Source organism: Mastigoproctus giganteus, chromosome 7 (genome assembly GCF_048544385.1).
Source record: "Mastigoproctus giganteus isolate SK-2022 chromosome 7, ASM4854438v1, whole genome shotgun sequence".
NCBI lineage: Eukaryota > Metazoa > Arthropoda > Arachnida > Uropygi > Thelyphonidae > Mastigoproctus > Mastigoproctus giganteus.
Window position 1 is genome coordinate 156,713,969 of NC_143581.1, and position 23,254 is coordinate 156,737,222.

Sequence of the window (23,254 nt, forward strand, 5' to 3'; positions counted from 1 at the left end):
TGTTCTAGCCCTCTGCGCATTTATTTGAATTGTTTTTAGTATATTTGTGTTGTAAGCTTTAATTTTCGTCCCCATAGTTAATCCTACTTTGGTATAAACTCTTGGCTCGTTGGTACGTGGGACACATGGGGTCTCTCAGTGAATGCTTGTACTCTAGCTTTAAGTTTTTACAGTTTACGCAGGTAGGTCCCACATCTTTGTGGAGGCAGGCATTATATTCATGGCCTTTTTCTGAGCAGTGGCCGCATGTTGGGGTGGTTTGTGCATACGTATGCGTGGTGTGACCGAACTCGCAGCAGCGGCAGCACTTCGGAACGACGACACGTTCGCGATATCGGTGGCAGCCCCATTCTATAAACACCCTTGTTTGTTCTTCAGCGTTTGCAAGGCTTCCGGGGTTAGTTCTACTACCCATTTTTTGTTTATTCCATCCCTCGCTTTAATAGAGTATTTGGGCATTGCTATCTCTTGTGGATTTTTGTTAGGGATTTTACCCTGTAGGTTTCTATCGTAGAGTTCGTACGCTAATTGGTTCGGTGTGATGTCTTTATCTACGTCGTATATTATTATGGTTGGCCCTTTTCTTTTGGGTGGTTCAGCTTTTAGACCCAAAGTGGCTATTTTGGGGTTTTGTATTATTCCTTGCATCTCTTGCTTTGTCTCGGTTTCTATTACCAGTCCTATGCTCCTCATCTTGCGTATTCCTCTTATTTGGGTCTGTTTGAGGTTTTCCTTCATGGTGCTTATTAGTTTTGCCTTAATTTCTTCACTTGTTCTTATTTCCTCGACATTTTTGGGCCTTAGTATTACCGGGTTTGGCGTTGGGAGGAGTGTCTTTTTCTTTGGCTGTTCATTTCTTGGCATCTGTGTCACAGTTGGTGGATTACTCAGTACACTTGCATAGGTAGGGGTGCGCTGTTGCATTTGTTGTGTGACCTGGTAGGCCTCCAGTTTGGCTGCATTTCTTTCTGCCTCACTGCGAACCTTGTGGAAGACCGTCTCCAGCTTGGTCCATATTCCTACAATATCAGCCCTAAGGGCGGCTGAGATTCTACTTGCGGAGTCTTTCAGTTTGTTTTCAAGCTCCACCCGGAGGGCCAAAACCTGGTCCAGTACCGTTCCATCCCACAATCTGGGGTCTATGGTAGGCTGCGGCTGCTTACTTAATTCTTCGCTGTTCTCTGGTTGGGGGTCCTCATTGTTTTGCTGGTCTTTCGATTCGCTTTGCGAGTGGTAACTCACTAAGTTTTATTTGACACTTCAACAATTAACCTTGGCTGCGCCGTGAGTGTGCGCAGAATGTCTCCTACGGCCACCGCCTCAGTCAGTGTCAGGAAGATGGCGACCGTGAAACAGAAAGCGCAGAGTGTGTTGTGTTACGCTGAATTTAAATCTGTCATAACAGTGCCATCTTACTTACAGTCATTCTGCGCACACTCACGGCGCAGCCAAGGTCATTGTTGAGGTGTCAAATAAAACTTATAGTGAGTTACCATCCTGTTTGCTGCCACCATCACAGCAATCTATCAGATATTTCCGAAGATAATTAAAAGGGAAATCACGGACACCTTTTTCGATGACCCTGTATTTGATTGTATAGTACGGACTTTTTTGTGTTGTATGAATGGTGAGAGTGAAAAATTAAATATTTCCCTGTATGTGTTTTCTTTCTGAATCGGTACTCACCTCAAAGTATCCGTGTATTATCACGGTCCTGGGCCTATTGTCTTTTTTGTATATTATTAAATTTAAGAAATTAATACTACAGTATTGTGTTCCTCTAGTTCAAGAGTGTATTTCAGTCTGTTATGTACCGAATTGAAGTTTATTAAAAGGTTATCAATAATAGTTCTATTACCAATTAGTAACATATCATCGGCATACCGTATAAAAAATTTGACTTCAGGGGGAGCGGCTGAAGTATTTGACGTTCTACTGCAGTTAAGTAAATCTCAGAAATAGGAGCTGAAATACTTAATCCCATAGGGAGATAATAAATCTGTTCGAAAATTTCATTTTCAAACCGAGTGTCTTGCATTGATTAAGACAGAATTACTATTAACAGCAAAATTAAACCCATACTCAAAGCCGGACAACTCTGTGGGAGAAAACGTTATCGATGATAGATTAATGACCGAAGATGACCGAGAGGTGTGAGGTTTTCGTGTAAGCGCGTTCCATTTTCTAGTATGTCTTTCGATTACTATGTGTTGTGCGGCATTAATACGTGTGTTCTTAAAGTGTGAATTCAGACCATGCTTCAATTGACATTATCCTTTTAAGCCAGAACGTGATGTAATGAATTTGACATAAAAGTCTGTATTTGTCACGGAATCTATTCCCTAGCTCATATCTAATAATTGTAAGCGAAGTTTGGGGTATATTATATGGATATTTCTTACATGTATCTTTTGTACAAACGAGAGCGAAGTTTGGAATTACGTTGTTAACAAGACATTTTTTAAGGAACACAATGTGTAATTTGCTGACGAAGTATTTTATGAGAATTCCATAATATTCATGTTTCTTATTGATCGTGTGAGCATCCATCTGGGAATCAGAACGGAAATTCAAAAGGATAGTCGGAACGGAGGTGTCTCCTTTAGGTTAAACCAAATTTTAATGTTTTAATAAATTAATCTTTATTTCATCTGCTTTAAATCGCTTTACAAATACTGTGCTATCAGTATTTATAAAGCGATTAACAAAACCTTTATCGTGTGAGCGGTTTAAATAAAATAATTAATTAAATAAAGGGCTGACAGTAGAGGATCCAGTAGCAGGAAGTGATCACGGAGTTCTATGGTGGATGATGAAGAGAGAGGTAGCAGTAGTAAAAGGCAAAGGAATGGGTTATAATTTCAGAAAAGGAAATTACGATGCCTTAAGGTGCTACATGGCCTCTATTAACTGGGTAGATATCGCACAGAGAACGAATACAATTAAACTGTAGTATGCTTTTAAAACATTAATCACAGACGCCTTGAATGCGTATTTACCATTAAAAAAATACTCCACGAGGAGGGTTCCAAGATGGATGAATAATGAAGTTGCCACAATGCTTGAGCAGAAAAGGGTGCCATGGAAACGTTACAGAGCAATAAAAAGTACTGAAGCCTATAACAGCTACAATATGATCGGTAATAGAGCCACGGAAAAGGTTCGACAGGCAAAGGCAGTTTATGAGAAATCGCTAGCAAACAGAACAAGGGGGGGGGGTAGGAATTGTTCACATATATAAATGCTAAGAAGAGCAGGACAAACCAGATCGGACCTTTACAAAAGGGAAAGGGGATAGTATTAAATACACCAGCTGCCGTTGCAGATGAACTCAACAGTTATTTTGCATCGATATTTACAGAAGAAAAGCCTTTTGTGGCAATGGGAAATTGTGGGAGCGAAGTTGAAAAATATGCAATTAATGATACTGAAATTTCGCAAGATTATTTAATAAAAAAACTTTCGAGCCTACAGGCCAGTAAGGCTCCTGGAGTTGATGGAATATACCCTATAATCTTAAGGGAGGTGACAAGTTAGTGCATTGAACCATTGAAGCTAATTATGCGAGCTAGACTCTGGGGAGATTCCGTTGGATTGGAAAAATGCCAATGTATCTCCCATACATAAGGGTGGTTCTAAGAGTGAAGTGGGGAATTATCGACCTGTCAGTCTGACTTCAGTGGTAGGGAAAATCATGGAGGCAATGATCAAGGGTGGAATTCAGGATCATTTGGATAAAATTGAAATTCTCAAGGATACTCAGCATGGTTTTGTAAAGTGAAAATCATGTTTATCAAATCTAGTTCGTTATTTTGAAAGGGTCACTCATGAGCTGGATTTAGGGAATAATTTCGACATTGTTTATTTAGATTTCAGCAAAGCTTTTGACTCAGTGCCACATGAGCGGTTGCTTTATAAGCTGGAACAGGTTGGAATCACTGGGAAAATCCTTGGATGGATATCAGGATGGTTTCAGGGCAGGAGGCAGAGGGTTGTGATAAATGGCTATTCCTCAGATTGGGTTGATGTAAGAAGTGGGGTTTTCCATGGATCAGTATTAGGACCACTGTTGTTTTTAATTTTCATAAACGACATTGATGAAGGGATAGAGGGCGTGATGTCTAAATTTGCAGATGCTGTTAAAATTGGTAGAGTAGTTAATGATCACTGTCAGGCTGAGCTTCTTCAGAGCGACCTAGATAGACTTCAGGGATGGTCAGAAAAATGGCAGCTATGCTTTAATCCAACGAAATGTAAGGTATTACACTTGGGAAACAGTAATCCCAAAATAACGTATTCACTTGGTGGAGTTCAACTAAACCCAGTACTGGAGGAAAGGGACTTGGATGTTACAATACGGTCAGACATGAAATTCTCTGAGCATTGTAAACAGGTTGCAAGGAAGGCCTATGGTGTCCTATCGATGATCTATCGAACTTTTGCAAGTAGAGACAGGGACGTGATAATCCATTATATAAGGCTTTTGTTAGACCACACTTGGAACACTGTGTCCAAGTATGGAGACCGCACCTAAAGAAAGACATCTAGCTTCTTGAAGGGGTGCAAAGACGAGTAACTCGCCTGGTGAGATCGCCAAAACGGTTCCTTATGAAGAAAGACTTCGAATATGTAGGTTGCAGAGTTTGGAAACTAGACACCTTAGAGGAGATTTGATTGAGGTCTTTAAGGCTCTGAGGAGCATCTAAAAATGAATGAGGACGAAATATTAAAGTTTATAAATGATGCTAGGACTAGGGGACATAAAAGACCTAATTGCCCTCTTCTGAATGGAATCTAGAAGCCTGAGAGAGGTTTTGGGGACACCACACCAGATGTGGGAACAATATTCCATGGCAGGGCGGATTTGCGATTTATACAGAGTGAGCAGCTGTATGGAAGAAAAGTAACGCCGAGAGCGAAAGAGAAAACCAAGTTTTTTAGATGCAGAGGAAGCAATATTTGTAATGTGCTTGTGCCAAGAGAGATTAGAAGTCAGGGTAATCCCCAAAAGAGATATATCATTTTGCCTAGAAATCGTAGTGTCACTAAAGATAAGCATAGGAGCAGAAGAATCCTTTTTGAGAGATATAAGACAAGACTGAGTTTTAGAAGGGTTGAAATCAACTAAGTTGTCTTTGCCCCACTGGAGAATTACCTCAAGATCGATATTTAAGGAACTGGTAGCAGATTTTCGAGAAGTTGAAGCTGATTGAGCAGGACAAGGTTTCTCAAAATGGAAACTGGAATGCAATGTGCTATCATCAGCACAAAACTATGGATAGGATTTCCAGTCAATGGAAGAAGGTCATTAATATACAAGAGAAATAGAGTGGGGGAAAGAACTGAACCTAGGGGGGACACCGGCATTAGTGGAGAAGTTAGAAGACAGAGAGCCATCTACCATCACCCTCAATGAGCGATCAAAGAGAAAACTGGACAACCAATTACTAAAAACAGTTGGCAAACCATAAGATGGAAGCTTGTTTAGAAGACCTTTATGACAAACACGATCAAAAGCCTTTGAGATGTCAAGAGCAACTACTTGTGTTTCACCGAACCTTTCCATTGAATTAGTCCATAAATGGGTAACATAAGCCAGAATATCACCAGTGGATCGACACTGACGGAATTCATAATGGCGATCGTTGATCAGACGGAAGGTTTCTAGGTAGTTTAAGAGTTGCCGGTTAATTGATTTCTCCATTACTTTAGAAAGAGTAGAGGTAATTGCAATGGGACGATAATTGGATGGGAGGGATTTGTCACCCTTTTTAGGGTCTGGCTGGATATGAGCAAATTTCCAAGCAGAAGGAAAAACACCTTTGGAATAAGAGAGTGAAAAAAGGCGGCAAAGAATAGGACTAAGTTCAGGAGCACAGGTTTTGAGAACAAGTGGAGAAATACCATCAGGACCTGGAGCTTTCTTAACATCAAGATTCATCAAAATCCTTCTGATATCCTTTTGACGGAAAACCACAGGAGGCATTGAATGCAGCGTGTTGGGAATGGTGGGAAGTGTTTTACCAAGATCATCAATACGAGAGCTGGAAGAAAAATGGGATGCTAGCAGGTCAGCTTTATCCTTGGCTGAAGTAACAATAGAACCATCAGGTTTGGACAGAGGTGGGAGATGGGCAAAAGTTGCGGCCAATAGCTTTGGCAAGAGACAAGAATGCTCGGTTACCATTAGGGCAAGAAGCAAGTTTTCGACTCTTAGCTTGTTCAAACTGTAGTTTGGACTGATTAATAACTGCTTTACAATTGTTGCGAGCTTTGGTGTAGGCAGAAAATGAAACTGGAGAATTAGAAACAAGCCAATTACGATATGCAACATTCTTCTCTTGAACAGCCTTAGCACATTTATTGGAAAACCAAGGTTTAGATAAAGGACGAGATTTTAAAGTGGAGTGTGGGATAAAGGATTCCATTCCTGCAAGAATAATTTCACTGACACGATCTGAGCAAACGTTGACATCAGAAGTTTTGAAACAGTAATCGACCAAGGAAAAGAAGAAAAGAAGTCTCGCAGGTCATCCTATTTTGCACTCTTGTAATGCCAAACAACACGAGGTTGGGAATAGCCATAAGATAAAGGTTCCATTGGAGAAGAGACAATCACCAAGTTGTGATCTGAAGTGCCTAAAGGACCTCTCACTTCGACCGTGTACTTAGAAGGGTTGTTTTTGAGAAAAAGATCAAGCGTATTGTCTGTATGATTAGGATTGTCTGGTATTCTTGTAGGTAAATGAAAAATCTGTGCAAGGTCATTAGTAATTGCAAAAACCTCAGCATCTCGACCTGCTGGGTCGGTGTGACTAGAAAACGGAAGCCAGCTGGAGTTGTGAACATTAAAATCAACAAGGAAAATTACCTCACTGTTAGGAAAGTTGGACTGGAGAAAGTCAAGTTGCAAAGAGAGGATGTCAAAGAGCTCTAAGTGATTAGTGGAGTTGGGAGAACGGTAGAGACAACAGATGAATTTGACACAATGAGGTAGAGACATTTTAAGCCAGAGAAGATCAAAGAGAGGAGATTCCAAATTGCCAAGTCTCTGACAGGGAATATCAGAACGGACATATGCACAAGTACCACCTTTGAGGCGAAAGGAATCATACAGCGAATAATTTGGGCATCTGAGATGAGCAGTATTTGATTCAACCGATAACTGAAATTCTGTCAGAAAAAGTACATGGGGTTTGGCAGACTGCAAGTGGAAATGGACATCGTTGAGATTAGAATTGAGACCACGTATATTTGTGAAATGAATTAGGAAGTGCTTGGGAGGTTTAAATCTTTTCGCAGATAAGCTTGCTCTATTAGTTTGACAATTCATGGTGTATTCAATAGCAAGAAAAAGTAGGTGTGACATGCTGTATGAAGTAATGAAATTTTTGCATATGGCATACACGCGGTAAGAATATACCCAGATCCTTGACATAACGTGGCCTCGAGAATGCTCCCCGCATACGCACTATTCGGACTCCCTCCAGTCACTATCTGGCAGAGTAAAGGTAGCAAGATTATACACTAGCTGATCCGGAAGCCTCCTAGAGAGTTACCAATAGGTTTGGTCCGGTGTACTAACTAGCGGCCGGCCTGCGAACACCGTTTTAGAGCTGTACCCTCGAAATGTAAGGAATATTGGATCCTGCTACGACGTTCGTCATAACCTCAAAAGTCATCAATCATACTGCATGATGGAAGAGATAGGGAAGGGTTGACCGGAACTTAGCTCTAGAGACTAAACATGGGTTGCACCACTTCAAGCCTCCAATAAGCAAAGTGGTGGTAATTCACCGGTTGATGAGAGTCATCTACCACCTAGAAGATTAATAATCATAGAGCAGGTATGCTGTAGATCATTAATAATCATAGAGCAGATAATGAGAGTCATCTACCACCTAGATGATTAATAATCATAGAGCAGATAATGAGAGTCATCTACCACCTAGATGATTAATAATCATAGAGCAGATAATAAATAAGGAGAGCAAAAAGTGGGGTTACGGATTTCTTCACATATATAAATGCAAAGAAAAGAAGGGAAAACTAGATCAGACCCTTATGTAATGGACGTAGGACAGTATCAGATACCTCAGCTGATGTTGCAGATAAACTCAACAGTTACTTTGCAGCTATATTTACAGAAGAAACGCCATTATGTCAATGAGAAATTATGGGAGGTGAAGTTGAAAAATATGTAATTAATGATATTGAAACTTCACATGATTATTTAATTAAAAACCTCTCGAGCCTACAGCCGGGTAAGGATCCTGGGGTTGGAGGCATATACCGTATACTTTTAAGGGAGACGGCAGTGAATACACAGAACCATTGAAGCTAATCATGAGAGCATCAGTGGACTCAGGAGAGATTCCGTTGGATTGGAAAAGTGCAAATGTATCTCCAATACATAAGGGCGGTTCTAAGAGTATAGTGGGAAATTACCGACCGGTCAGTCTAACTTCAGTAGTGGGGAAAATCATGGAAGCTATTATCAAGGGTGGAATTCAGGATCATTTAGATAGAAATGGAACTCTGAAGGATAGGCAGCATAGTTTTTTAAAGGGAAAATCATGTTTAACAAATCTGGTTAGCTATTTTGACAGAGTCACTCATGAGCTGGATTTAGGGAATAATTTTAACATTATTTATTTAGATAGCAAAGCATTTGACTCAGTACCACATGGGCGGTTACTTTATAAGCTAGAACAGGTTAGAATCACAGGGAAAATCCTTAGATGGATAGAAGGATGGCTTCAGGACAGGAAAATAGAATAAACGCACTGACTGCTTTGTTGATAACGGCCTCGATGTCCAAAATTCAGATTTAAAAAAAAATCCAGATTTTTATCAGAAAAAAATCTATGTTCAAGACACTTGTTATATTATTATATTTAAATTATTACATGTTTATATTTAAACTTATTTTGAGAATTTTTAAAAATTTTTCTTTTTTCTTAGATTAGGTAGCGTGACAAGTGGATTTGGCCAGAAATGCTATGGGGATACAACAGAATACCGTGTCTGCCAGGTAGAGGCAAGTAGAAAACTATGGAAAAACAGTCGTCTTTTTCTTCTTTTTAGTAATTTATCGAGGCCTTTATTATGGGAATCTACCGAAAATGACAGAATTATATTTCTTTTGCTGTTGCTTTTTTAAAATGACATGTAAACAGAAGAAATTTCATAATTTAAGGGATGTATTCTCGTCCGAGTATTCTGTGTAAAATTATTAGTTTTTACCCACCAATTCCAAAAGTGTCTTCAAAAAAGGGGAAAAAATACCTACAATCGGATTGTAAACCCATGAAATTCGATAATATATTCTCCTTTGCCTTGTGATCTCCTCTTTTCAGTTTATACTCTCTTTCTGAATCAGAGAGAAATTTTATAGAAAATTTTCTGGTTTTGGGATATCTCGGGGAAGGGTTTATCAAGACAATATTGAGTCTTTGGCTGAAGTTAAGGCATAAGACATGTTGCGAATGTCACAAGAATATTAGCAACATGTCTTATATTAACAACATAAGACATGTTACTAATATTCTTGTGACATTCGAGCAACAGTTAACCATACTGTAATGCCTTGCAACCCATTTGCAATACAAACTGTATCACGGCAAGCAATTTTATTTTCGTTATCTGTAGATTCATCATATGCCTTAACTTGATCAAATAATTTGTGCTAATCTTTGTGGCTATGTGTAACAACAAACTATCCTGGTATCACAATTTAGAATCAATTTGGCTGAATATATCAAGTTAGTTTTAATTTCCGTTAGCTGCCACTAGGTGTAAATGTAGTGTGAACAAATATAGCAGATATCTTTGAAGCTGATTTGCTTTTATATGGTGATACCAAAACGAGTCATGTTTCAAAGTAAAAATGTCAAAATTTTGAATGCTTTGTTGCCTTGTGAGTTCCATACAGAAACCAATGAATTGGATAGAAAGGGGTGGAGATTTGGAAGTAAAAAAAAAAAAAAAAAAAAAAAAAAAAGAGAGAGAGATTCCAGGTTACGAAGGATCTGACAAGGAATATCAGGGTGGAGATATACAGAAGTACGACGTTTAAATCAGTAGGAACCATAGTATCAATAATTAAGGGAAACGAAATGAGTAGAGGTTAAGGAATCCGATGATTGGGGGTGTGTCAGAGAAAGTAAGTGCGCCTCAGCAGATTGTAGAGGAAAATTTCCATCACTGAGATGAGAATTGAGACCACGAGCATTTTTAAAAGGAATTAAAAAGCTTTTGAAGGCTTCGTTATTTTTGCAGATAAGGTTGTTCCATTAAAATCACAAATCATGAAACTGTATATTTAGATGGTTTTAGATATGTGTTAAGCATTTGTTAAGCCCAATTTCTGATTTTTTTTTTTTTTTGTCTACAAATCCTACTCATAATCCTTCAGTGTGAACGGCAGAGAAATTTAACTCTAGGTATTGCGTAGATCGTCGTATGAAAACTGGTAGGCCTCATAAAAGCAAGGAAATTGAGAAACAAGGAAGGTAGACGTTTGCTAGAAGCCCAAAAATATAAAAGTAAATAAATAATCAACATGTCATACCCATCATGCACTAGGCATTTTTTCAAATAGTGTTGACAGCATTTACGACAACCTTGCAAATTGTAGATTTTACAAACTATCACTATAAAAGATAAGATAAAATTTAGACCCGGATGGAAGAGGATTAACATTCTTTAGCGTCTGGTCTTCAGTAAAGAGTGTACGTTCCAACTGTATCTGAAAGTTAATACATGCGATGTTCGAATTTCGAGGAGCGAGATGCCATATGACCAAGAAAGCTAGCTCTACATTCCGAAATCTCCATGACAGTATAACGGATTTTCCAGTTATCACTTGAAAAATCGGTTTGGGCTCAAATCCCGTATAAGACAAAAGAAATTCTTAAAGTCTCTTCAATCAAGCTATAGTTAACCGATCTCGGGATCTCGAGATCGGTTAACTACATTAATTATTCCAATAACTATAGTAAATTATTCCCAGTTTTTCGGCCCATAAAATGAACACGCCTTGCCAATTTGCTAATACCATATAAACCGATGCACTATGAACAAAGTAGTCGCTATGCCAAGGAACCCGAGGACATCCAGAACCAACTCTTTTTGTTAAAGCAAGCAGCTAAATTTTCGAGGCATTGTTTTTTTGTTTTTTTTATTAATTATACAATAATAAATATTTCTAAGCCACGAGTGAAGCGATATCTCGGAAACTCGTGATCACTGATATAGAAATTGTAGGTATGAGGAAAGGGCCACTGAGCTATTCGATTATGTACATTTAAATGGTCCTCCTGGGTAGCACAGTTGGTATAATCACCAACCTCCCCACACTGGGTGAGAACGACCCGAGTTCAAATCCTGTCAATGACGAGAGGAATTTTCATGAGTCTTTTTCACAACGTGGCTGAGTTGGTCGGTCTCAGGCGAGGTTAGCATGGTTTTTTCTTCTAGAAACTCGGGTTTCTCGTCCAGCAACAGCACAAGGCCGCTGTAGCCTAGTGGTCAGGCGCGCGGGTGCATAAGTACACGTGCCCTGAGTGACCGGGGTTATTATTATTATTATTATTATTATTATCTGTTTATTTCCATAAGGAAACCACCCCGGGACGGCAAAGTGCCAGGAGGGTGCTAAGTACATATCAGGGTACGAGATACTACGTGCAGTGGGTTACATATACTGAACACGTAGTCTCGTCCCGAAATATTATATACACATTTTATGTTTAATACATACATACAGTATTTACACATTTATGATTGTGTACAAACATTATACAGCTCATATATTTACAATTCATTAATAATTCCACATATAACTTACATATTAACACAACTGTTACAGAAGGTATATTTTTACAGTCAACAGATTATTATTGTTCTTAAAGCAGAAAGCTTCACTTTTATTCACAATTCTTTAGTACTTTGCAGCCGATTCATATTTCAGTAAGTCTGTACGAATCCTGGAAGATCTCTTTCCGGTATGTTGCATCCTCACACAGTTTTTCGGCATCTATCTGTAGTGAGTTAAATATTCTCGCTGCATTTGATGGGAAGAATCTTTGCAGGCTACTAAGATTGTTCAGGACTGAACGCAGTGGATTATTTAGTTCTCCGCAACGTCTAGCAGTGGCACGCGGTTTAACTAGAATATTATCCATTACTGGAGCATCCACTCTGCCTGTGAGCATTTGTGCGAGAGTGTGTATGTTCCTGTTAATTGTCCGCTGCATCCAGGGTGTGATGTTAAGGTTTGAGTAGAGAATGGCCCTTGAGATAGTAAAAGGGTGGCCAGCAACTCTGTTAAGCCATCGCAAGAACCAGTACTCGATCCCAAGGACGGACTTATAATGTGAATCTGGAGCTGAAGACCAGATTTGCGAAGCATACATTGCAATTGGCAGGACACACATTAAAATGTACTTGGTCGCTAGCTGAGGATCCCTAATTCCTACCAGTTCCTGCCTAGTAGCCCATAAAGCGGCGAATATTTTTGTCTTCATATGGGCGAAGTGTTGAGCAAAGGTGAGTCTGTCATCCCACTTAAGACCCAGGTCCAGGTGAGAGTGCACTTTTTCCACACTAGACCCGTTCACAGAGATTGAGATGTCATTTTTATTCTGCTTGTAACTTATGGTCATTTGGGCAGACTTCTGTGCATTAATACGGAGCCCGATGCAATCCAGGTAGCTCTCAAATTCTCGGATTGTGCTATTTGCCATCTGGCAAATACTTTCTGCTGATTCATGGTCTTTGGAAGTGATGAAGAATTTTACATCGTCAGCATATGTTATAAAATTGTAGTACCGTGCAAGAAACGGCTCCAGGACGGCCGCGAAGAGAGTAACCGAAAGAACTCCCCCTTGAGGCACTCCTTGCGAGATGGTAAAGCAAGATTGTAGCTTTTGGTGCTTAACAATAAGTTTCCTATGTTCTAGCAGGCTGGTTATTATAGTTAACAGATTTCCTCTTACATTAAAATAATTCTTTAAAATCGCAATGAGCGCTGGAGTTGAGACGTTGTCGTAGGCTGCGGAGATATCCAAAAAAATAATATCAATTTGCTTTTTCTCATTTAGTGCTTTCTGCACGCGAAAAAGGGTTTCCAGTAAGTTTGTTATTGTTGATCTACCCGAAATAACTGAGTGCAAATGTGGTGGTCTATGGCTGAAGCAGTGTTGATTGATGGTGGGAAGAAGCGCTTTTTCGAATACCTTCTGTAGGGTGCAACTAACAGAAATTGGTCTGTAATCCTTAGCCAATTTTGGGTGTTTAATCTTTGGTATTGGGGTTACAATGTAATTTTTCCAAGCTTGCGGGAAAGCTCCTGACCTGATGATTTTCTGATAGATGTGCAGTAATAGATCTATTATAAATGGGCTACTTATTTTAAGGATGAACATTGGAAATTTGTCTGGTCCAACAGTGGCCTTATTGGGCAGATCGTTGATTGCTTTCATTACGCTCTCTTTGGTGATTAGTATTTCACTCAATGGAGGTCTTGTTGGTTCCTCTCTTGCCGAATAGTTTCGCTTGTTTAAATCTTTCAGGAATTCCAAAATTTTGTTACCATTATCAGTGTTCTCAATTTGATTCAGTCCATGCAGGTTACTAAAAGTGTTATTAGCCCATTCCTTGAAAATGCATTCTGTCATATTCTCTGTGCTATTTCTATTGCTAGTAATTCTTTTTGCTCGTTTTAGTTTGTTATGAATAACACTGCAGTGTGCCTGTCGTTTTGCTTTGATGAAATGTGCTCTTTCTTTCTTATAACGAATGTGATCGGCAGGATGACCCGTTCTTTGCCATTTTCTATACAGTTTTTGCTTCCTGAGGAAACTTGCTTTCAGTTGTGGGTTAAACCATTCTTTTGTTCTCTCAGATATTTTGATTTCTTTTGCTGCTCCTTCCAATGCTGTTTGGTATAACTTTTTAGTGATCATTTCTAAAGCTTCGTCTACTGGCTTTTCTTGCAGGTCATTCCAGTTGTAACTAGTCAGGTGACTGAGAATGACCTCTGCATTAATATACTTCACGGAGAAAAGATACTTCCTTTGCTTTTCCCAGTTCGTGTGGTTACCCTGCATGTATTTGTGTATCTTCAGTGCTGCTTCTATTTCAATGGGATTGTGGTCCGACTTAAATTTTATGCAGTTTTGCGTTAGCCTTATGTCTAAGGAACTATGGTACAACAGGTCAAGTTGCTGCATTCCCCTTGTTACTGGTGTCGGAAGCTGCGTCAAGTGCAATGCACCCAATGTAGCATCCAGCTCTTTCTTGGCCTCCCTGTGTTTCGGAAGAGGCAAATTAAAATCTCCCGCTATTATTGTGTCGACTGATGGCTTTAGATTTGCAGCAAGCCAAGCATAGAGTTCGTTTCTTGTCTCCTTTGTGTGCTCAGGTGGGAGGTATATGATGCATATCTGTATTTTCACGTGCTCTTTTGAAAAGGTAACGCAAATCCCTTCAAAATTATTTGAATTGGTTTTTCGTTCTCTTATAGACTGGTATTTATTTTGATAGCAAATTATAACTCCCCCCCCTCGCCTATCTGTTCTTCCGGTTCCCACACATTTGCAGTTTGCTGCCGCAGTTAGCCGATCTAACTGTTTTCCATTTCCCAACCAGGTTTCGATTAGGCAAATGAAATCCAGGTCCCCGTACATCATCATCGTTTGTAGGGTGTGGAGCTTATTTGAGATGCTCCTCACGTTTTGTGCAAACAGGTGGATGTGATGTTCTGCATCCCCAGCTGGGGGTAGTTTTCTTGATTGCTATTGAGCCCGATTCCTTGCATCATTTTTAACCAGTGGTCTGGCCCATCTGTCTCTGTAGGGCTTGACTAAGGTACCTACTGGCCAGGCGCTTACGTCTTGTAGGCGAGTTGCCTTATCTGGTGGACAAGAGATTATAAAGGAGGAGTAAGCTGGGTGTCGTGTTTTCACTTGCTTTACTTCCACAGTTATCCCATGTTCGCCCTCACACATGGCTTTAATATTTTTGGGCTGTGTTGTGGGTCCCAGCCTTGATACAAAAATTTGCTCTCTGGTTGCAACGGAAGTAATGTTGTACATTTCAGAAAACCGTTTGTTTGTTTCTGGTGTGTTACAGGAAGACACATTAATACTTTCTCTGTGAACTGGATTATGTCGTCGGCTGTCATCGGCAAGACTAGGCATGGAATTTTGGGATGGGCGGGTTTTTCTACCCTCAAAAGTGTTATGCTTTTTAGGTAGCATAGTGATGTGCGCATAAGTGAGTGGGTTTGCAGGAACATGATTTGAGGGGGAAGATGTAACTCTCGCGATCGTACTCTTGGAATACATGGATGCCCCACTCATTTCAGTTGATTCCTGTTGTCCTAATATTTCTGAGACTTCTTTATTTTGGTTTCGACTTTTCCTAGTGAAATGTGTGGAGCCATTTCCTTGTGCTGCCCCTAAAGTTTCACTGGATTTGGTGCTATTGCTTGCGAGGTCCTGCTGCAAACAGACAGTTCCCGGCTGGGCTTGAAATTCACATATTATTTGGCTGTCTTGTAGTTTTGCAATTCGTTCTGATATGTTTTCCCCCGAATTCAATTCTTTTCTTGTCTTCTGTTTCTGATTTTGAATGCTTTCTGTCATCCTGTACAATCCATGCATACCACTTCTACTTTTCTTTGGGTAGCTCTGCCTCGCATAGCAAGTTTCGTCGGTTACGGGGGCCGCTGAGCCACCTTGTGCAACGAGGACTGATTCAAAGCATCCTAGCTTTTCCTCCAGTCGTTTAAGGGTGTGCAATATTTTACTGTTTTGTTCTTTGAGAAGAAAATTCTCTTCCTGCAGTTCCTGTAGCATTTTATGTACAGGGATGAAATTGCTCGCGAGGTTTTCAGCGTATTCCACAGCCTGCATCGAAAAGGGGCTGATGCAGTCTGCAAGGATATCCTTTAATTCCGTACGCGAGACATATTCTTTACGGTTCTCCTCCTGCCTTTCATCCGGGCTATGATTGCTCCTCTGTCTAGCGAAAGCCCCTTCAGAGTGCTCGCAGTCTTCCGGGCAAATATCGCATCCCAAGGTTTCAAAAATTGATCCTTCAGGATGGCCCAAGATGCCATTTCCAAGGTCAGTCTGAGAGAGGATTTCTCTTGTTGCTTGTTCAAGGTCATTAATCTGTTCTGTGCATGAATCTTCACAAATGACTTCATTAGGCATTCTTCATTATTTTTCCCTGTTTGTTGCCTAACAAGCGTCACATTCAAACTTGCGTTTTCTAGTTTTGTTTAATCTCTTAATATCTACAGAAGTACAATCAGGCTTATTGCAATAGTTTTTGTGACAAGTATACGCATTTAATTATGAAGTCATCATTGGTCAGACATATGCAGCAAGTAAGCGGCACGGCTGATGCGCTGAAATCTGTCATTCTGAAATGCAAATGGAGCCGGAATTTCAGTAATTTCGAGGGCAGGTAGTCTTTAGTACAACAAGAATAGGGCACCGTGCCCTATCAAGGTTCAAGCCCGTGACTACTGAATACGGTGCTGTTTCTTGTATTCTGTCTATCTTGTGAACTCCTCTGACCGTTTGGTCGTCCCGGAGTATAAACAAAAAATTTATTTAAATTTATTTATATCGACCACAGGACCCACGCAATTTACAAAAGAATGATATACGGCTCAATGTGGCTTAAATTGCTGATGCACCTAAAACCGTACAACAACAACAACCTTTTTGACAAAGATTTACTCAGCATTGCTTGTCCATATTCCGATGATTTCACAGTATGATCAGATCCAGTGCTGTTTCTACTAATATTAAGGAGGGGTTTCTAATAATTTCTAATTGGTGGATGATGTACAGCTAAACACACTCTAATCCAGCAAGTGATTCATTAGATAGCAATGTTATCGTGCTCAGTCAGGTTTTCATAATTTATGTACTCGGTTTATGCGAACTTGTAGCTCTCCAGAAAGTGATCGCCCTCACTGACCCAAATTAACATAACTTTCATGCAATGGCTTCTGAAATACTAAAAAAGAGCTACTTAAAAAAACTAAAGCTAAAAAAAACTGATTAATTTTATTTAATTCCCACTGCTATTCTAATAGTAGAAAATTCCATCCCTAGGACTGTCCACCACACATACTGAATTCAAAGCGTACCAGTGTGCTTTGCATGACGGTTATCTAATCGGCGGACAAGTTATTGACCACTGGGTTTCGGAAGATATAGGTAAGCAGTGTTTTAATGTTATTAGAAGTTGAAATTTACTTTACTTAACCCAAAATTATTCATCACAATACTATACTTATACATTATTGTAAATAAGAGCAACACATCCCAGTCAGACGAGAAGAAAATATTACTTCGTTCTCTCTATGTAATACAGCTGTCTCTTTAGAAAAGCACATTATGAATTATTTTTGAAATTTAGCCAAACGTGTGTGTAAAATAAATAAAAACGAGCTATGATGCTCAATGCGTTCTTCATTTATATTAATAAATAGAAATAGAGAGGAATTTACCTCAATCTTTGTTTGTAGAATACTTCACCACAGCACCCTCCTGAATTCAATTGGACGTAAAATTATTACTCAACGGCTTCCTTCCATCAAAGACATATGAATGGTCCGACGTATCCGCAATCATAGTCAAGATCTCCCAATCCGATCATGAACATACAACTCTGAGTACCAGAAGACATTATGTTTAATAATAAATCATTAAATATGATCGTGTGTATAAAAGTTAAACGCATTAAATTAGTTAAAATAATTACACCAATTTTGAACAACTTCAAATTCAAATTTTCAACAACGTTAGTGGGAATTTCTTAAAACATTCGAGATTTTACATCCGAGTGTATGCGTATATTATATATATGATATATATATATAGTATATATATATATATATATATATATATATTTTTTTTTTTTTTTTTTTTTTTTTTTTAAACTTGCATATCTGTTGCATTACCATTACATCAAGGAAAACTAATGTGACTCTAGTGTCTGGAAAAAAAGCATAGCCTCACTTTCCTCTCTCTCTCTCTCTCTCTCTCTCTCTCTCTGCGTTCTTTTGAAAGTCTTTGAAGAGGATATCAGTTTACAAAGAATAATGTTGTAAATTAAACAGAAGGTGCATAGCAAGTTCTCGAACAGGGCTTAGCCCAAGCCGCTGTAGAGAAAGAACGACAAAACTGTTGAAGAGCAGAAGCAAAGGGTTTCCCATTTATCCGGCGATATGAGTGTGAAAATGGAATCCTGTTAGAAAAATCATTAGAATATGATCTGGACTACTATAATATATTACGCTACTGCTAAGTAAGGATGCACTGCCGAAAAGCAGTTCTGTCACATCCAGAGTGGAGCCCTCACCCCACTACTTCCGTGTTCTGCCTTTCGGACGGTGATCGTTCACTGTTCACTCCATTGTTAGAACTGCAAAGTTTCATTCTGGCTGCACAAATGCACACAGATTGGATGCGCGCGCGCCAGCCCTGGATAGTATTCTAGCCAAACCGCGGGCCACAGCTAGACATCGTGAAGAGGTAATTCTACCACTTCGTCCAATTCTCAACAATCTTAGTAGTCTACGAAGATTCTTCCCGTCAAATTCAGTAAAGATATTTAATTCTCTGCAGATAGAAGCAGAAAAACTCTGCGAGGACGCAACGTAACGGAAAGAGATCTTCCAGATTTCTTATAGACTTAACCAAAATATGAATCAGCTAATGTGACAACATACCAAATAGTTAAGACTAAATGACACTGTTTTATATAGCATAAGTGAACTTTATAAAGATAATATTTGGTAAGCAATTGAATGGAAACATGCCCTCTTTAGCAATAGCGTAAATATATAATTTATATATGGAATTGCTGACTTGTAAATGCATAATTGCATACTTTATATGCGGAATTGTTTAAGTTTAAATATATATTAAATATAAAATGTATATAAGTAGGAGTGGGGGCACTTTGAACCAAACTGACCAGGGGGGGCGGTCTGTCAATCCTCCCTTCCCCCACCCCGCCAACCCTCCCCTCTCCGAGCTCGCGGTCTGCTTCCCCCTCCCTCCCCTACCCCCGAAACACTTTGAACCAATTTTGTCAGCGGGTGGTCCGTCGACCTACCCCTCACCACTAGGTGGCGCTGCCATCGAAACACTTTGAACAATTTCCAGCGGATGGTCTGGCGACCTTCCCCCTCCCCTACCCCCCGAAACATTTTGAACCGATTTTGTCAGCGGGTGGTCTTCCACCCTCCCGCTCCCTACATACGCCGCCAGGTGGGGCTGCCATAGAAACCCATTTAACCTAGCTGACCATGGGCAGTTTTCCACCCTCCCCCTTCTCACCCCCGCCGCACACTGTTAAAACACGCATAGTGTCTTATGACGTCATAGTCCTTTGAGGTAATTCTTGGAATTCAAAGAGAGGGTTTTGTTCCCCCATGAATTTGAAAGTGTTTTTTTTTATTTTGCTGCTGGATGGTAAATTTTTAAAAGAATTTTAAATGAGAAGACTATTTTAAACGTTATTTTTAGGCAATAAATTAGTGCTATTCATGAACAAATCAATGGTATTATTTTAAGCATTCATGACCAATATTTTAAACATGTTAATTTTAGGCAATAAATTAAAGTATTCATGAACAAATCAGTGGTATTATTTCAACATAATTAAAGTAGTTTAACCTATGGTATTTTTTAAAGTATTGATGAGCAAATCAATGGTATTTTTTAAGTATTCATGAGCAAATCAGTGGTATTTTTTAAGTATTCATGAGCAAATCAATGGTTTTTTTTTAAGTATTCATGAGCAAATAAAAGGTATTATTTGAATATAATTAAAGTATTCATGAACAATATTTTTAACCAATGGTATTTTTAAGTACTCATAACCAACATGTTATTTTTAGGCAATAAATTAAAGTATTCATGAACAAATCAATGGTATTATTTGAACATAATTAAAGTATTCATGAAGAAATCAATAGTATTTTGCCAGTTGAAAGTGCTTTTAAATATAACTTTTAATGAAGACACAGAATTATAATGAACGAAGTCTTTTATTGAACACTGTTAACAAAATTATTTACAAAGGAATCATTATTCTGATAAAATCTTGACACAGCTCTCTCTTCAATATGCACAAGGGAAACTAATAATAAAAATGAGCACGTGCTTGATCTAACAACATGGATCTCAGTTCAGATAACATTGAATTTACAGCATTGAATATTTGATAAGAATCGAATTGTGAGAAGAGTCCTTTACCTTTCTTTTTCCCATCGAATTCACGAACAACATCATAAGGATATACAGTCTTTAAATATAATTCATAAATATCGATGAAATTTTCATCCTCGGCGCCGTTCAAGAAAGTATTGGTTTGGAAGAGTTTCCTTTTTAGGAACACATCACGAGCTTGATATAAACGTGAAACTATGATATCACCCATAAGTTTGAAGATAGCCGCTTCCTCCTGTAAAAGCTGTAGTCGTTTTTGAATGGATATGGTTTTAATTGATAAAGTTTCCACCTCTAAATCATCGAGTTTAACATCGTGAATATCGTTGTTATCTATATAACGAATAGTCAAAAAACCGTTCCCACACACTGTTGCCAGATTTTCACTTATTCTGCATTCGGTGTCTTCTTTTTGGTTCAAATATTTTGTAAATTCCGGAAGTTTCTTTAGAAACAGCATCCATTCTTCACACTTAATAACAATTACTTGAGAATCGGACTCCAACTGGACACAGGGTTTAAAATTTACAAATCCAACCCGGACAAGCCATTTTGAAGACACAGAGCGATAGAAACTGTAATAGCAAAACTTAGACGCCATGGCTGGAGAGAGAGAGAGAGAGAGAGAGAGAGAGAGAGAGAGAGAGAGAGAGAGAGAGATGAAACGAGCACAGATCAAAAACCCTTTTTAAACCAAATATCACACTAGTTTTCAGCCAATCAAAAAACAGATGCGTACAAACATGTTCAATCGTGATTAAAATCCTTTGCATGGCCTAACAAGTCTTATGATGTCATAATCCTTTTGGGGTAATTCTTCGAATTCAAAGAGAAAGGTTTTGTTCACCATGCACGGTATAACAAGTCTTATGACGTCATAGTCCTTTGGGGGACAACACAACTCCTAATTAAATAGTTTATTTTTTACATTATTTTAATTTGTTTTGTAGCCAATAAAAAAATAATTGCACGTTTATATGAGCGCAAAAATAAGTATTGTGATCAAATAAACAAGGGGTCGTTTCAAGCTGAATTTCCTTTCTTTGTGGACAGCCGATTTTTTCTAAATTAATTACAGATGCATTGGTATATTTTGACAAAATGTGTTTCTTTTCTTCTCCTTTCACATAAATTATACTACACTTTGAAGTGACCATATCCAACCACATCCTTAAATCTTTTTGTTGAATGAAACCCGAATTCCATGGTAATTGATGACAGTTTTTAAAAATCCAAATATTTTGTCTCTTAATTGCGTTTGGTAATTCATTCCAACCACATGGCGGGTACATTACATTACTAAATAAATTTTCACCGTCAAAAAACCCAACTTCCTTTATAAAATAATTTCCATCAGAATTTAGAAACATCTGGAAATCGATGACTGCTGATTTTTGACCCATTTCCAGGAACTGTCTGTGCTCAGTTGACGTCGATGTGGTCCCACATTTCAACATAAAATCGTCCATGTCGATAATCATACAGATCTTTGAAACATCATCGACAACAACACGTTCAATTACCTTAAAAGAAAGAGAGTGGTTATTAAAACAATTGTAGATTTTTTCAGTAATTTATTACAAATATAACCTAAAAGATAACGACACCGAATTGTTAAATTTCACATGTACAACTAAGAATATGAAAAAAAACTGTCGAAAGAATAAGATTACCATATTGACAGGCTGTTTAACTTTTTGGAAAGAAAAATAAAATATATATCACAAATGTTCATTGTCCCTGTCCAGCCTTTACACATCGCAATTTTTATGAATTTGGTGTGCATTATACACAATATTCTGCAAAAGGTTACATTAACGATTCGACAGCTAAAGCTTATCGATAAACAATAAAATCGTTGTGCTATCAAAACCGTATCGTTACCATGAAAAAATAATTTCTACTCTATTATTAGTTGAAAAAAAAAAACTAAAAACAAATGCATGCTGTTCAATTACGATAAATCTAAAATTCAATCTAAAACAATGAATCATAAAGATCTTGTATTTATAAAAATATCAGCAAAAATTTCAAAATCAGCAAATTTAATTTCTTATTAGAAGGTTCTCGAAGGTATCAAAAATGCACTAGTCACACCTTTACACGTCCCATTTTTCGTATGAATTTGGTGGACATTATACACAATATCCTATAGATTAACAATTTGACCGTTAAAGAATGCGGAATTTGTAATAAAAATTTATCGATAAACAATAACATCGTTGTGATTTCAAAACCACCTTGTTACCATGGATAAATAGCAATAGAAAACACATTCACCTTATTTCTATTGTTAACAACAACAAAAAAAAAAAAATGAATTTTTATTAAACAGGTAAACTAAAGATAAAAATTCAAATATTATAAATAATACTTACAGCATTGGATTCCATATCACCAATTACAACTGACAGCAACCAAATAACAGCAAAAATCATGAAACGCAACAAGAAAAAGTGATCGTCTCTCCAAGAACCATCGGATTTATATTGAGCTTGTAATCACGTGATACAAAACTGACATTCCTGAAAGAGCCATTTCCAAGAAAGCCACATCTACAAAAAGATTTCAGATAAAGACAATTGGAATGGAAAATTATTTTATAAAAGAAACTATTTGATGGAAAAATTTTGTTGAACAGCGTAACACACATCCCCGAATAGCGTAAAACTCAAACAAATACAGCCAAACCTCGGAAAATCTAAGAAAAATTATGTAAAAAATCTTAGTAAAATGTTTTTCAACATTTATTTAAGATTGAGACCCCCATCGTAATCCACACAAGAGGATTACGGTGTCCCAGCAGATTAAAGCCTCATGATTCAAAAATATATAGATCGTCATCACCAACTCAAGGGCATTAATAATGATTATAACGTTCTTGGGTTTTTTCTCAGAATTCCAATAAGCTTACACATTAACATGAAAAAACAACGGAAACTGTGTACAAGTAATTAATGGACCTTTTAAAATTAGACAAAATG

The 23,254-nt window shown here is 38.2% G+C and overlaps 1 protein-coding gene across 1 annotated transcript in view; it reads left to right on the forward strand.

Annotated features, from left to right (window-relative positions):
- The window catches only part of LOC150083273 (uncharacterized), a 388,767-nt gene that overhangs the window by 124,042 nt on the left and 241,471 nt on the right, over positions 1-23,254 (forward strand). Inside the window, exons 3-4 of the mRNA XM_090377951.1 lie at positions 8,965-9,040; positions 17,142-17,246. Of these exons, the coding sequence (XP_090234077.1) occupies positions 8,998-9,040; positions 17,142-17,246 (148 nt within the window). The 5' untranslated portion in view covers positions 8,965-8,997. The remainder of the gene's footprint in view (positions 1-8,964; positions 9,041-17,141; positions 17,247-23,254) is intronic.